The sequence below is a fragment of the Tyto alba genome, unplaced genomic scaffold (genome assembly GCF_018691265.1).
Source record: "Tyto alba isolate M040663 unplaced genomic scaffold, T.alba_DEE_v4.0 Super-Scaffold_10, whole genome shotgun sequence".
Taxonomy (NCBI): Eukaryota; Metazoa; Chordata; class Aves; order Strigiformes; family Tytonidae; genus Tyto; species Tyto alba.
In genome coordinates this window covers 12,911,929-12,928,087 of record NW_024881262.1, presented here as the reverse complement: position 1 = coordinate 12,928,087, position 16,159 = coordinate 12,911,929, and the positions used below count along the sequence as shown (strand labels likewise).

The window sequence follows — 16,159 nt, the reverse complement described above, 5'->3', positions numbered from 1 at the left end:
GGACCAGGATGGGTGCCAAGCAATGATCTGGCACTTCCCAGTAGGAGAGGATGGACTCATTTCCCTTCCCTGCCACCATCAAATCACCCTTCAAGTGACCACACATGATGGTAGAGGAGGTGTATTCAACCCACAGGGAGCTGTGGCAGTGCTTGTGAATGCTGCACTGGAAAGCCCAACCCTGCAACCCAGCTGGGCTTGGGCAGGCAGCAGCCTCCCAGGGCTCACCGGCTGTGCTCAACCCACATCAGCACAGTGTGGTTTCTCCTGGACTTGCACTGCTTCATGTCTGCAGTTTTATTTGGAGGGGAGGGGAAAAGGCAAGGGGAAAAGAGCTTTTGCAGTTATGAAAACAAGCTTGAAACCAAAAGGATCCAAACCAAAAGGCAAATCACACTGCAAAGCTTGACACTCACTCAACTCAAGCCATCCGACAGCCCAAAGAGCTCCAACTCAGACTTTTCTGTGTGCCTCAGGCTGACGACAGATTTTTACATGTTTTTGAAGCCCCTGGTTTTGGCCTCACAACCCCTAGCGTCATCCCAGCGCACCCCGACTGCCCTGCTCCATCAGCACCCATTTGGGAGAGGTCTCCATGACACGGAGCGTGCAGGACTGCGCCGGTGCCACCGTGCATGGCCCATGGCAGTGTGCACAAAGCTGGTGGATCAACCATCACCAAACTTGCTCCGTGCCAGATGCCTCCTTAGTCTGCCCTGGAGGGTGAGGCCCTGTTTTCTGGGACTAAAGATGAGGAGAAAAGGGAATTTGCTTCATCTGCAAACTATAAATCCTCTCCATCTTCCTGAGCCCAGCATAGATGGAAACTGATGTGTGGCAGTGTTTGCCCAAGGTCCCAGCTCTTTTGAAGATGCCAAAATACCTATTTAAGTGTAAAAGCGGGAGAGCTGGAGAGAAGTAAGCTGCAGGGGATTGAAGGAGGGCAACCACAGAAAGATTTGGGTTGGAAGGAACCTTCAAAGATCTTCTAATCCAACCTCCTTGACATCAGAAGGGACATCTTTCACTAAATCAGGTTGCTCAAAGTCCTGTCCAACCTGACCTTGAGAGCTTCCAATGACGGGGCATCCGATGCTTTTAAATGAAACAAAATTAATACCATCTGCTTGGAAAAAAACATTACTTTGCTTAGGAGATTTTTTTTGCTCAGCAAGTACAGAGGACAGCATGCTGTTGGACAGAGTCTGCTGAGGAACAGAGAAGGGAGGCAGGTAGCACCAAACACATGAACATAGAGGAAGGAGCCAAATATAAGAAGTGGACTGTCAGGACCCATAGCTGGATGATATCTCATTCATCTCAGGACCCATCTTCTCCCAGCACAACGAGAAGATGCTCTCAAACTTCAGACATATCCAGCTCCACCCAAGGATCACTCTTGGCCCCAGTTCCATTCTTTTAGAGCCACTGGTCAAATATCTGGACATCTAATTTTGATTTCCAGCCTAACTCATTACCAGCTACAATTCCTCCCCATGCATACTTGTTTATCTTGTAGAAAACCATCTTCCCCAAGCTTGAACAGCTCTCATCCCTCCATGGGCACCTGCATGTCCCAGGGAGCATGGTGCTCACGTCTCCCAGGATCAGGTTAATCCCCCGTGAACTGTCACAGTGGGGAACACTAGCACTAAACCATCCAGAAACCCAGCCCAAACCACAGCTCATGGAAGTCTGGTCGGGTGTTTGCAGGACCTATAAAAACACAGCTGTGCCCACCTCTTTGGCTGGCTGCACAGCAGAGACCCATGCAGGATGTTAATCAGAGCTGTGGTCTTATTTATTATTGTTATTATTACGGCTACTACTACTACTGCAGTTATACCTGGGGACCCCCCAAACAGATCCCTGCGACAGCAAGACAGGGTCTCTGCTTTGATGAGTTAATAAATCTAGTTTGAAACAAGTTGCAGCAAGTCAGCATGGCAAATAGCGAGGAGTCGGGCTGGCAGCACTATAAAAATTGCTCACTTCGCTGGTCTAAACCTCACACGCCTTGAGTGCTTCAAGTCACATTAAAATGCTGCTTGCTTATAAACTGTTGGCTGTTGCAATTTCACTTTTTTTCAGTCATTTAACCACTTTAACTTCTTCTCAAGTTCCACTGAGTAGCTTTTAATCAGTACCTCCCGACTGATTTTTGTGTGGATGTTGGGGAGAAAAAAACAACAAAAAAACCCCAAAACAACAAAACAACAACAACAAAAAAAAAAACAACAACAAAAAAAAAAACAAAGTCAAGGTGAGACCAAAGAAATGTCTCAGTGTGAGGGAGATGGGGGTACAGCCAATCATCCCCCGTTCACACAGCACTTGCTCCACAGCCTGTCACGCCAGTGTCTTTCCCCTGTGCTTTCAACATGATCAAGAAATAAAACCACAAACGTGATCAGCCAATCAGACCTGCGACGTGTGAGCGACATGCCTACAAAATAATCATAAAGAAACGCGAGGCCATAGAATGCATTTTTTTAAAAGCAAGGAGCTGAAGAAATTACCAGGAATGGAATTTACTGGTCTCCCAGGGAGATTCCTGATACCATGCCTGCAGCCCCTGGCGTTGGGGAACCAACTGCAGTGACGTGGCTGGGGCAGGGCAGGCTGCGACACCCACGGCCGCTTTCTGCCCCACGGCAGCCCTGGGACAGCCCTTCCCAGGAGCAGCATCGCTGCTCGCACTCGTCTCCGGCAGAAGGATGCTGCGGTGCGTGCTACCCACGCACTGGGTGAAAAGCCCACGTGCCTCCAGCACGGCAGCTCTGGTGGGGCAGGAGGGATGGAAGCACACCAGGGTGTGTGCAAGGGGATGCGGCAGCTCCCCTGCCTACAGACTCACAGCGAACCAGACGGGAAAGACCTGTGACCAACGGAGAACAAATTTAAGCAAAATGACTCTCTGTGCCCCTTTATGCAGGGAACCGGTGGGGTATGGAGCCGTCTCCCAGGCTGAATTATTGCTGCAAAAACAATAGAGGTCATTGAAAAAACAATTAGGGAGCCTGGAGGAGAGATGGGAGACATAGAAAGTGAATGAAGCACGTTGGGCTAAATATTTTCTCACTGTCTCCTTCTTGCCTGCCAGATCCCAGAAGCCTCATGTTCTCAGGGTTATATATGGCCAGGCTAATGGCTTTGCACCATCTGTTGACACCAACCAGCAGCATGTCACCTTCTGAAAGTGGATTAGCTTAAGCTGCAGGCACGCTGTCACATCACTAAGCCAGTCCCTGACCAGGTCTTGGCCAATCTTTAGCTCTTCCAGGCCTGTCAGATAATGATGGGATCTCCAAAAGCCCAGCATCAGACAAGGCAAGGGATTGGCACTGAAAAAGTTCCCCTGTGAGCTCCTGATGTCTCCCAGTTTCTAACAGACTTGGCACTGCTCAGCTGCTTGTGGGACCGGGTAGTCAGGGTTGCATGAGAAATGTTTGCATGCCTCATCTCCCCTTCACAGCCTGCAGTGCCTGCTCTGCTCTTAGGGAAAGCCTCTTCCCCAAATGACAAGAAACAAATAATTTTTAAGAATGTGACAGTGTTCCTGAGTCACATATAATCGGATCTACAAACCCTAAAGCACTGACAATTAAGGCATACTGACATTTTTCACCAAAAAAAAAATGATGACTGATCAACAAGAGACTTCCTAGAAAAAAAGTGTCATTTTCCATTTTTATTTTAAATTTTAAAAGAATTAGAAAAATAAGAATTTCCAATTGACTTGAAAGTGACATTTTCATTGCACTTCAGAAATTGATTATTTTTTACTTTTTTAATTCCAAATGTCTTTCTCTTCCTCTTACTCGCTAATGTTTTGTTACTGAAGGCAACAGAACAGGTGCATACGACTTCGCTTTTCCCCTCCAACACATTTTCTTTTTTCGTTCTGAATTCTCCAAAGTTAGAGCAGCAGAGAAAAAAAAAAAAAAAAAAAAAGAAACGAAACACTCATCAGGCTTTTCCAACTTTCCTACAAAATGTCCTTAACTTTAGAAAAATCACTCAAGTGCAAGATTCAATATGCTGCTTTGTTTTTCTTTCTCCTTTCCATTATTCTGTAGTCTTCCTGAAAATGCATATGCTTTCAAAAGATATAGTAGAAAAAGGAAAAAAAGATACAGATGACATTTATCTTATTGCACTCTACACAAAAAAGGGAAAAGTAGTGATGGAACAAAGTAGATCTTCCAAAAACAAAAGTCAAAAGCTGGTTTGGCAATTTTCTTTAATACAACTGAGTTTTTATTTGGGGGGAAGGTGGAGAGGAGGAAGGGGAAGAGTTTTCCACCCATTTCTAACCAGAGTAAATCACCAGAAACAGAAAAGCCACTACTCTGCCAAAACAGCTATCACTCCCTCCTAAACTCCTTGACTTCCACCTTGTTTCTGCTGCAGTAAGGTTCCATCACACACTCTCCACTGTCAGCTAGGGGCATCCTGGGTGCTCCAACTGGCAGGTTTCCATTTGCAAACCCCAGAGGCGCTCCCAGCTGTGTGATCCTGCTGCTGGGAACTCCCTCCCTCCATGCATCCACAAGTCAGGAACCAACTCCCACACTCCACAGAGGCTATTGCAATGGTCATGTAAATATCCTCAGAATTGTATCATTAAATTATTTCATATTCAAGAGTGTTCCATAGTAGAGGGGAAAGAACAAAAGTAGAACTGAATGAAACCAGCAGGCTGGAGAAGAAGCACTCCTAAACCTGTTCTGCCAAACTTATGCCCTACCACCCTAATTATACCCGTACTCCCACAGCTCAGTCCCATGTGTGTAAAATCCCACTGTGCTGGGATGAAAGAACCAATAGTGAAATGGGTTGTTCAAGCTCCAGCTCCTTGGATCAACACATTCCAGCAGAGACTAAACAAGCAAAACCCCTTGAAACGTACCAGTCTTGGACATAAGACATCTGTTTCCAATCAAAACCAAGAAAGATCTGTCCCCGTGTCCTTCCCCAGTCCTGTACCTCTCAGGAGGGTAGCTAGCCAGCCCGAGGGTAAGAGATACTTTCACATTCTTACTGATTTAAATGATCTGAAACAAGGAGGCTCCCACAAACTCATCAACAAAGAGCAAGGCAAGAACAGCCTGTGTTTGCAGTCAATCCCTCTGAATTAGACAGTTGTGGTTCCTTCCTAAAAAAAAAAAAAAAAAAAAAAAAAAAGATAAGAACTTACCATCACCTCCCGGTTGCTTGTATGGGTTGTACTTTGGCTTGGGGGCAACAACAGGCGCAAACTTCTTTGGCGCCTGCTGGGTGGACACCGAGATGCTGGGAGTCCCAAAGGTGTGTGTGGTCTCCATCCTTGCAGTAATGTGACCAACCGGCTCGTTGGTACTCTTGGGTGGCAGCCAGGATGGGTGTGACATGGTTCAGATCTGAGAGGAGAGGCAGAGTTACACGTACATTAGGAACTTAAGCTGGGGAAATAACAGTTGCAAACCTACTACTTTGCTGGTTTATAAAATCAAACCTACAAAACCCCTTAACATGTTTAACTTGTGCATGCTTATCTTCAAACATATTGGTCCTAACATATAGGACTTAAGATACAAACTTGTCTTCCTTTCCCCAGTAGGTCAGAATTACTGATCAGCTCATCGCTGGTGCCTACAAAAAGCACTGCTATTTCCCTCTTCAAACCAAAGCAGAGGCAGGCCGATACCCTGGAGAAGTCCATCAATCCCACTATCCACTCAGTATCATAGCGATATATTTGTCTTTCCCTATTTAGCTTTTGCGAATACATTAACGTGCAACAGTGCAGGTGCTCTGGGGACAAATGTAGTTGCAGATAGGCAGACACACTTCCACAATACACCTTTAGCAGTTTTTCACATGTCATTTAGGACCCCATTTCCCAGTGATTTTCATTCAAACTTTTAAGAAAAAGGATTTCAAAAGCAGCTATTCATTCTTGATGCCTCCATTTCTGAATGCCCAGCTTAAGCTATTTTAAAAGCATGTCAATTTTGAAAAAATGCCAGAATCCCACAACTGCTGACAACCAGGCTCCTTTTAGACATCTTGACTTGTGTAACAGAAAACAGAAGCAACCCAAATCATTATTTATTTATGAAAATCTTGGCTTTGGCCTCTTAAAAGCCTACATCACTTTTGAGAACCGGACTCAGATGATGCTGAAAATGTGGCCCATAAAAAACCTGTTCATTGCAATGAACAAGTGCTTTTCACCACACACAAACCACACTCACTGGGTAGCAGCGATGGTCCTACAGTACCATCAGATGGTATTGCAGAGTTGGATTTGAGATGTGATGAAGAAATGAAGACCCCACACAGACAAAAAGCAATGCTAATATTGGAGCTCTTGAGCATCCTGTCACTTCTACCCATTCTCTTCTTTGGACTCAGGACTCCTCAAGGCCATTGAAAGCAGCAGGCAGCTGTGACCCAATCATGAAAGATTTGTTTTGGTCATGGAAAAGGATCAGTGCAAGAGATAGCACCAGGCCATGGGAGACATTAGCAGAATGCCACTGCAGAAAAGCACTTCCATCTGGGAACAATGGAACAAAGTAGAGCAGCTGCTGGATTTGCAAAGAGGTGGTCTCTAACTGTAGCAGCAAGTGCAATCTGCCAGGGCTGAGCTGCAAGACAGAGTTGTTGCTCTGCTGAGCGTGGCAGCAAAGGGCAGCATTAGCTGGTGTGAAGAGTCTTCTGAGCTCAGGGTGGGAAGAGGAAAGGAGACAGACAAAAAGGTGGCCTCTGGCAGGTGTAGATCCCCTTGGAGTGAAATGGTTACTGAAGTCCACAGTGCTATAGCTCTCTAACTCTTCCAACCCAGCTCTATGGTCACGCATGCAGCCGTTTATTTGAATGGCTCATGAGGAGGTACTTCCAAGATGAGAATTGCAGCCACATACAGCTCACTGACACCATGCAGGAATGCAGTCACAGTCCAGCCTATCTGGGCATATTCTTGGTGCCTCACAGCTATGGAGTGTGTGCACTTCCATGCACACATGCTTCTCAGAGAAACAAACAGCACTGAGCTCTGCTTGAAGAGCCCCAGGTTTACGTGAAACTTTTAGGCAGGAAGAAGGCATATTGTGGTAGCATATTTAAGTCTATCTAGAGAAAACAAAGCAGAAATCACACTTTGTTTCCCATTTCTCCTAATTTCTGCTTACACATCTCTAGAAACATCAGGACTAAGCTGTTAGGACTTAGGAGAAGAGCTATTTTGCCAACTCATCCTGGCTGGCAAAGCATCTGCATTCTGCAAGCTTCATGGTGAAGCAAATTCAGTTGAGTCCTTTATCAAAGGACACTCTTGAGTATAAACTAGTGAAAGTAGTCCTGTGGGTTCCTGCATGGATAACCTTGTCCTAGCAATTTGCTGTTAGCAATGCTGAGTCAGTCTGGGGGAAAGGAGCAAGCTTTCCATATGGCAGTGTGGGGACGCTACCTCCAGCTAACAGCAATGACTGTTAAAACTGATGTATATGTATCGGTGTGCTTATTTCAGTCCAGCAAGTTTACTCCAGGTAGCAGGTTTACTACTTAAGGAGGCATTTCTACTTAAAAGCCCCAATGTCTGACCCAACACTAGGTGATAGACAATTTGTGGTCATCTTCCACCGCTCTGCGTGAGAGAGGAACTGGCAAGTGCCAAACATCAGCCCCAACACTTGTGGCTCTTCCTCACCATGCAGTCTGACTGCTCGGCAGGCACGCAGTGGTTTCACAATCCCTGCTACAGGAGGATGAGCTAAACATCCGATACCAGTGAAGGGAAGCCACCAGAGCCAGCATGGAGGGACTGACTAGAAACGAGGCAGACGGGAGCGTGGCAGGAGCACCCTGGAGATGGACAAGTATCCGAGGCTGAGCTTCAAGGACACAAATTTCTCTCCCACGTATGCCTTCCTTCTGACCTCACATCAACAGTGTGGAGCATCATTCTGAAAGAAAGAAGTGAAAGGCAGGTCCTCCCCACAGGGCCAGAGAGGAAACCAGACGCGAGGGGTGGGGTGGAAGGCACGCGAACTGCACTCCCACCGCCTGGTACTTCCCATTACCAACACCAGCCCTGATGGACCTAGAAAAAGACTCCCACTCGAGCAGTAAGATTCACCTACACTGCTGCCTCTTCCTCCCACATCCTTCAAAAATGTAAAATGCAGCAATAAAATTCAGGCAACTATCTAGGTTTTAAGAGCAGAAAGCAATGAGGGCACTCAGCCTTAAGAGCTAAACAGGACAACTCTGCACCCTGCAGACTTATTACATCCAAAGATGACTATACCTTACCATTTGCTAAAAGCATCCTGGAGTTTTATTCTGACAGGTTTTCAGTCCCTGGCTTGACATCTCATATGAAAGAGCATCCTGCTGCATGAAGCACCCTCATACCCTGAACATTACCTCCATATTGATTCAAAGCAAAAAAAATTCCAGAACTGACCAGATTATTGTCGTTCCTGTTCTGGTCACTCTCTAGCTGTTCCTTAACAACCTCCCAGGCAACATGCCTTGGTCCCACTGAGCTCTCACGGTTTGCCAGGTTGCTGACAGAGATGGGTTGAGTGATGCTCAAACCGAGAATATGTGCTTCAGTAGCAAGGTTTCACAGTGCTGGGGACAGCTGAAGATGATATGAATCTCAATGAGTGAACTTAAAAAGCAGACTGCTCTTATGAACAGTTCGGGAGTGTGAAGACCACTCTGCTGTAACTTAGTTGCTGACTGTAAGCGGGCACACAGGTCCCTCTCAGCTACCCTCCAATGCATTTGTTTTGGTGGTAGTGGTATTTTCAGATTGTTTCCCCGTTAGCTTTTTTCTGTTCCTCTTTCTCCCTCTCTCATTTTCTGTTATGCATTTGCTGCCACTCATTTTTGCTATCTGTGCCTTGGCAATGTTTTCAGCAAGTTCCCTTTTCCTTGTATGTTCCAGCCCCAACTCCCTAGCCTAAATTAAATTTACCCTAACTACTTTGTGAGATCATAAAAAAAAAAAAAAAAAGAAAATGAATTAATCTCTCTTTAACAGCTGAAGCTAAACTTCTGGATTTGCTGTTATTTCCCCCCCGCTTTTTCATCTGTTAAAAGGCCAAGAGCAAGGCAAAACATAAGGGACAGCGGCTTGCAGATGGGCACAGCCCCCACCTCTCTCTGCAGACTTCTCCATGGTGGAGTACCCTGGCTAATTCAGACAAAGCTATCAGTGCTCCCTCACCATTCCCTGCAATATTGCCTGGTTTTCAATCAGAAGCTTCTTTGGAGCAGAACGGATGAACATTTTGTGATGTGGACAAGTACTCAAAACAGCAAAGGGAAACTTGGGCTTAGAACCAATCCTCTTACTCTAAGCTTACTCTTACGTATGCCACCACCTCCACATCATTGTGGTTCCTGCACTTGCACAAGAACCTCCAATAGGTAAAGTTAGTGCTTTTCTGGCTAGCCAGCAAACATGAGCAGCAAACAGATGTTTTACTTTTGTCTTTGAGGCGTTTCCTTCCAAAAAAGTTATTTCTGCCAGTTCTACAGTAAAAAGTATTGCTTTCAGAAGTTTCTAACTAGATGTGGGTGATTGTAGAATTCAGTGGTGGCAAGAAGGCTAAAATCACCAAGAAACTCAGAGAATAAAAAGAGCAAGCTGTATTGGATATTGCAGGCTTGAAAAAAAACAAGGAACAGGTAAAACACAACGAAAGGAGCATCAAGATGGATGAGCCGAGGGAACCCAAGAAGCAGGACCGGAAAAAACATCCTGTGAGCATGCACACTGGCAGGGCATAATGTGGTGAAGTGCATCCACTCACCTTGGGCTGTCAGGGATGGAGCTGATACTGTAACTGCATTACCCATTTGGTGAATACAGCAAGCTCCTCCTTCAAGGGCAATAATGGCTGGAGTGAAAAACGACCAACCCAGTCTGATCACTTTGATTCTTCAAAAACAGTACCCCCTCCACTGGAGAATAGTGAGTCTCACCAGCCTTTTGCTGGGCAAGCCACCTATTGCTGCTCCTTGCACACCAAATGCAAAGGGCCTGATTCCTCTGCTGCTCAAGTCAATGGCTGGACCACAGAGCTCTCACTGAAAAATTAAACTGTAGGTTAAGTCTACAGCTGCCCCCACATTTCTGCTCCAAGCAAATCATTTGTCAGGCATGATCTATATTCAACAAGCCCCTTCCTAGCAAACTTGAATAAACCTAGCTACCCAACATTTAACACAGCCAGGCTGGAACAACTTTTGTCATCAGAGCCCATGTCCCTGGGAATCTTCCCAGAGGAGCAGCAACCTCTTGCTTCCCCATCAGTGCCACATCTACCCCTGTCTTGCCTGAAATCTTCTGCATTTCTGCCTGCTGCTCCCTTACAGCCATCCTCCTTGCTCAGCAGTAACTCAACAGCTCCGTTCCGGATCTGTCTGCTACGAGCTCTTCCTATGACTCCTTATTTACTGACCGCTCTGGCAATACCCAAATTCACTGCCCCACTTTAGACAAAAATCTCCTGAATCTTCCTTACGTCGCTTTGAAAGCCCTTCTTGTTGACCATCTCATCTAGGCCTTCTGTACCGTGCAGGGCACTGAACTCTACTCAACTGTTACTCCACAAAGCTTTTGTTGAGCTAAAGAATATTTATTATAAAGAAGACGTAGCTTCAACTGAAAGAACGCAAGTATTGGAGAATCCACCACAGCATTAGGTAAATTGTTTGAGCAAGCAATTAAGCACCGTAATTACAACTTCTCCTTTATGTCTGGCTTTAAATTTATCTAGTTCTGCTTCCAAACACTGGATTTTGTTACACTTCTGTCATCTGCGTTACAGACCTGCTTCTCTTCCTTAAGTAGATCCCTTCACAACACAGCCAGGTCATTGGTTGAATCAAATCAAAGCAGTTAAATTAAGTATTAGTTAAACTCAATGTAACGAGCAGACTTTTCTTGATTCATTCATTTATATTTACTCTGAACTCTCTTCAATTTTCCAGCTACCTTTTATGAAATGGTGGATACTAGCATATGACCATTTTTTCAAGAATGGTAACTTAAAATGGAAGGGGTAAAATTATTAATAATATCAAAGACAAAAAACAGACTGAAATAAGCTGTGGCTGCTTGAAGTTCTGTTATCCTTCCTTCCTTGGAAGCATTAGTCATCACCTACTTTTGGAGGCAGAGTATAAGACCAGACTAACCATGATAAATAACATTAAGAGCAAAGAGTGAAATCACACTGCATAAATAAGGAGAATAGTGTGCTCTGGTTATATCATTAGTTCTATCTTAATGCCCTAAGTTCAGAAAATTCTAACCATGAAAGAATACACCACAGCAGAGGAACTGGAATCCACGAATCCCAAGATGAGACCGCATTATCTAAAAATGTCAGACCAGGAATATCAATAGAAGATAATACTAGGCAGTAATAAAAGCCTGACAAGGTTTTTCATTCCTTTTTAATTTTTTTTTCCTTTTTTTTTTTTTTAATGTGTGGGCATAAGTGCTAGTTTTTGCTTTTAATTACAGGATGTCATTCACCTTTGAGAAGCAAAGGTAAAACAATGAGGGTTCCAAGTCAATTTAGCCTCACATCAGATAGGCAATGGAGAGGTGTAGTACCAATTTGTCTACTTTTAAAATTGTTAGTACATTCATCTCTGAGACAGGCTGGCTCTTCTGTGATTAGACTGTACCCAAATAAATCTTCATTTCATTTTCATATTTATAACATGGATCAAATACTCCTTGGATGTTGATGGACTTTGCCAAGACAGAAGAATTTGTTAATTAAGCTAATGCTTCATAGTGGGTAGCAACAGTGTTTAACAAAAAACGAGCAACAACAGTCTGTGCTTCCAGACAGTCTGCTCTGTCTTCCATCCCACTCTTTCCTAAATCCACTGGCTTTACATGAGTCCATAATGTTCTGTCTTAGTATCACCCATGCACACTTAATCATCACTCTTAAGGCCAAGGAATTGACCAGATACAGGCAATCAGGACCTTGCTTGCTGACAGTAGATGCAACTGGAAGGCCTGTTGTGGCTTCTCTCTGATACTATTCAGGAACATGATCAAGACATCCCCTTCCCTGAATAACCCAAGTTTGTCTTTAGGGGCTTACAAGAGCTCCGTGTAGAAAGGCAGACTGCATTCTCACCACTCTCCATTCTCTTTTGTCCATGTAAAAGAACTGAGAGAAAACTTCTGACTTTCATCCACGTTCCAATTGAGTTTTAAAGATCTGCTCTAGCACGGAACTAAGGGGACACCCTTCATGATGCAAAATCATGCCACACATTGCACCTTACAGTTAGAAGTGCAACCTAAAAGACTGTATGTTTCTACTCCAAGCTTAGTTGTCTTCATTTTTTTTTTTGCCTGAAATTCCCAAAAGCACAAACCCAAATGCCCTGCTAAAATACAATTCTTTGCTGTGTCCTCATCACCTCCATTCCATTAATTAGCCAAATGCAGTAATTGAAGCTGACCAGAGAGATTTGCTTTTTACAAAATTCCAAAGCCGCTTGCTTCTCTTGGCACTGTTTCCCTCTGAACGTTAAATGAATTTATTTCTCCATTTATGGCCGATGATCTCTAGCCATGAAGCCTTCCTGATTCTTCTGGCCTCCAAAAGAGGATATAATGTCAAAATTCTGGTCTCATTAGAGGTCCTTAACCAAACATAGGAAGTGCCATAGCTACTTACAAACTCAGCCCAAGCCCTCCTGGGATCTTTCCCATATGGTACTACTTATCCTCATCAATTTTACATCATATAGGAAATTATGTGATTTGGGGAACTGGGATTCCTTTTGAACTCCCTTAATCATTGCCAATCTGTACAACTTCTCACCGAATTTAAGTCCTGTAATATTAACCAGTCCAAAGAAGCTCCTCCCTCAGGCATTCCCAGCAGCAAATTGTCTCTGGTTCTGTGTGTTCCTCAAATGTCACATCAGCAACCGGGAAAGCCACAAAGCTGCAGGAACAACTCTGAGCACTGGGAATCCTGTGCATGGGGCTGACGTGACCCTCCTCACTGGTGAGCAGTGGAGAGCTAACAGGAATCAACTGAGCCACCAAGCAACTCCAAGACGTGATAAAGAAGGGAAGATGATGTCACCCTCTAGTGACTGCTGCCTTGACCATATGCTAACTTGATACACATAGACTCCGACTCCTTGTGACACATCTCTCCCTGAGATCAGGCTTCTTTGCTTGCACCCATTTTACACTGTTTATGGACATTTCTTGATGCTTTGCTTTAGTCTTTCACAGCAGGTGTCTGCTGGAGCAAGTTTAATTCTCCCTCTCCCCCGAGACCCAGAGTTTCTCCCAATTGCCTGTATAAGGCAGGGTTTTGTATCTTCAGCTCAATCACTCAAAATAAATAAATAAATACATAAATAAATAAAATCAAAGTCACTTCTTCAGTTAAACAGGGCTGAAAGCACTCACCAATTTCCTGCTGTCGGACATCACTAATGTAATCATAGGAATTAAAGGAGAAAGAAACCTAGTTAGAGCACTGCTTGTGCTGAATTATTCCTCAAAGCATATAATCTAGTATCATCTCACTCTTGCTTTAACATCTTCAATCAAATTTCCATGGGATTCTCCAGAAGACCTGATTTAAATTCAAAGTTCACCCTGCTCTGAGCAAGGGGTTGGCCTAGATGACCTCTAGAGATCCCTTCCAAAATCAATTATTCCATGACTCTAAAACCCCAGACTTCCAGCTGTGCCTTTATCTGCACTCAAAAGGGTTTGCAGCAACATAGCTGTATCCCACTTCAGATATGCCAGCAATATCACCTACTGGCTATGCAGTGTTATATTCCTTATTTTCTAGTTGCAGCAGTTTGCAAATGAACACAGCATGTGCCCATTCTTTTAACTAAATAATCAATACTTGGAAAATAAGGGCTTTTTTTCCCTAGCATGGCTGCATCCACGCTTTGTTTTCTTGACAGCAGATCTAAACCAGTTTGGGATGTGACTTTGTTTTATGTACTGAAGTCACTATAACTTCTACAGTATTACTCAGACATAACATAAGACAGCAAGTCCATAACTGGAGACTGTAAAGACATGATGGTAAAGAATGGTCTCTCTCCTACAAAGATGCTTGACACGGGTTAATATCACCATGGATATAGTTCATCAGAGACCAACCCAATATCACATTTATTCTTACACCAAAACCCTGCTGCTGGGAAAATGTTGGTATCAACCAAAAACTTACCCTTTCTTAAGTTTCCTTCTTAGTTCATTTCTCTTGTATCAGCCTCAATAGCAGAAAAGGTAGAAGGGCAAGCTAAACATAAAACTTCTTTTCTTTCTCAATATAATTGCATTAGAAGTTTTGGGATTAGATGCAGGCTGTTTGAATTTGACTGCTGCTGCAAAACACACACATAAAAGCTGATAAACGAGATCTTTCTTTTACAGCCATGTCACATCCTAGTGTTGGATGACAAACTAGGCTTTAAAATCCCAATAAATTGAACTTGACTGGCCCATGTGCATTGAAACAAAGAGACAGTTCTGGCTCCCTGGAGATAGATAGATCTATCTAATCTAATACAACCCTAATGACCGCATTACAATTTCACCAGAGAGCAGGCCGATTCTTGACTTCTGTGGTATGAGACAATCCTCAGCCACTCCAAACATAATCATATTGGATAAAACATTAATCCAAGGCCTCAGCTACTTGTGGTCACAACACACCCCAGGACAATTGCAACGGAGGACGTAGACCTGGTGGCCAGCCCAAAATGCTTACTCAAATACTGCAGAGTTTGTGGTTGAACCTTAAGAGCTAATCCGGGAGGTAGCTCTGAGCCAGACAAATTTCTTGCAATTCTTAAAGCTTCTCTTCCTGATAACTTGACCTACAAGCTTGTGAGGGTGTTGCTGCATCACAAAGAAAAGTTTGAGATGAATGTTTCAGAATTTTGTATATAAAATTAGAGGAAATATATTAATAGGGACAGCAAAAGAACGGGAAGAATGATGCAGAAAGGTTATTTTGAGAAACTCAGCCATCAGCTCCCTTACACAAATACTGTTTTCCTGCACACGATTTATTTTCAAGATCCCTCTGCCAAAAAAAGCCGCCTTTATTCCTTCCGTGCCCATATTCATTGTCTTGTCTATAGCACAGCTCAGTACTTGGCTTCCTACTTCAGCAAGGCACTGCCAAGCAACATAGAGCTTATCCATCAAATAAAATGGTTAAGGGACTGGACTTCTCAACCAATGGAGACATACTGGAATCAGGCCTATCAAGGGAGTCCCACGTAAGGGAAAAGAAATCAGGACAACAAGAAATGGCAAGGTTAAAGCTGTTAGAGCAAGCCCCGGCTGTTTGGATGCTGATGCTGGCTGTAAACAAGAAGGAACCGTGCAGAACTAACATTCAACTCAGCAGTGAGATATCAACAAGACCACAGTGGGACCAAATGGGACTGTGGCAGCACACTGACACACAGATAATTTTATTAGCTTTGCAGAGTGCTGTGTGTATATGTCTCAGCTCGGGGAGAAACAGCAGGGACCTGAGCTCAGTCAAGAGAGGGAAAGTGATACAGAGTGAACAAGGAAACAGTGCAGAGCTTGAGGTCCTACCCAGCAAGGCTAACGTGGGTGTAGGCGGGGTTTTTATTTATTATGAGTTCCCTGCACTCCTCTTCTAAAATAGCTGTGGTTGCAGGAAGAGGCAGCTGCCACCATCCCTGGAATGAAACAAATATGCTATTGGCAGTCTGAACCCCAAGCCATTGAGAGGGTTTCTGTGAATGGAAATGGAGCTGCAGCCCAGAGGATGGGTGCAGCACGGGCCCGCTCAAGAAGGATGTGTACATGAGATCAACGACACTATAACCTTCTTGTGACACCTCAAGGGGCTGGCAGTATGAACCAGACTTTGAGACTGTAATGCCTAAAAAGCAAGCAATTAAATCAATTAATGGGCAGGAACTGTGTCCAGGATCAAAATCTTTATTCCTGACTATATTCTTCCTATTTGATCCACTTACGCTTTCCTACCCCATATCCCAAACCATTCTGGAAGTCACAGCCTCAAGTATGACAAATCCCTACATGACTTCTCCTTCCTGAGCACTGCACCAACCTGTGCCT

General features: G+C 44.2%; 1 protein-coding gene across 4 annotated transcripts in view; it reads right to left on the bottom strand.

Annotated features, from left to right (window-relative positions):
* LOC104364384 (LIM domain containing preferred translocation partner in lipoma) overlaps window positions 1–16,159 on the bottom strand; it is a 335,033-nt gene that overhangs the window by 199,903 nt on the left and 118,971 nt on the right. For all 4 annotated transcript variants that reach the window (XM_042796896.1, XM_042796895.1, XM_042796901.1 and 1 more), the window contains one exon: window positions 5,201–5,402. In XM_042796896.1, the coding sequence (XP_042652830.1) occupies window positions 5,201–5,393 (193 nt within the window). In that variant the 5' untranslated portion in view covers window positions 5,394–5,402. The remainder of the gene's footprint in view (window positions 1–5,200; window positions 5,403–16,159) is intronic.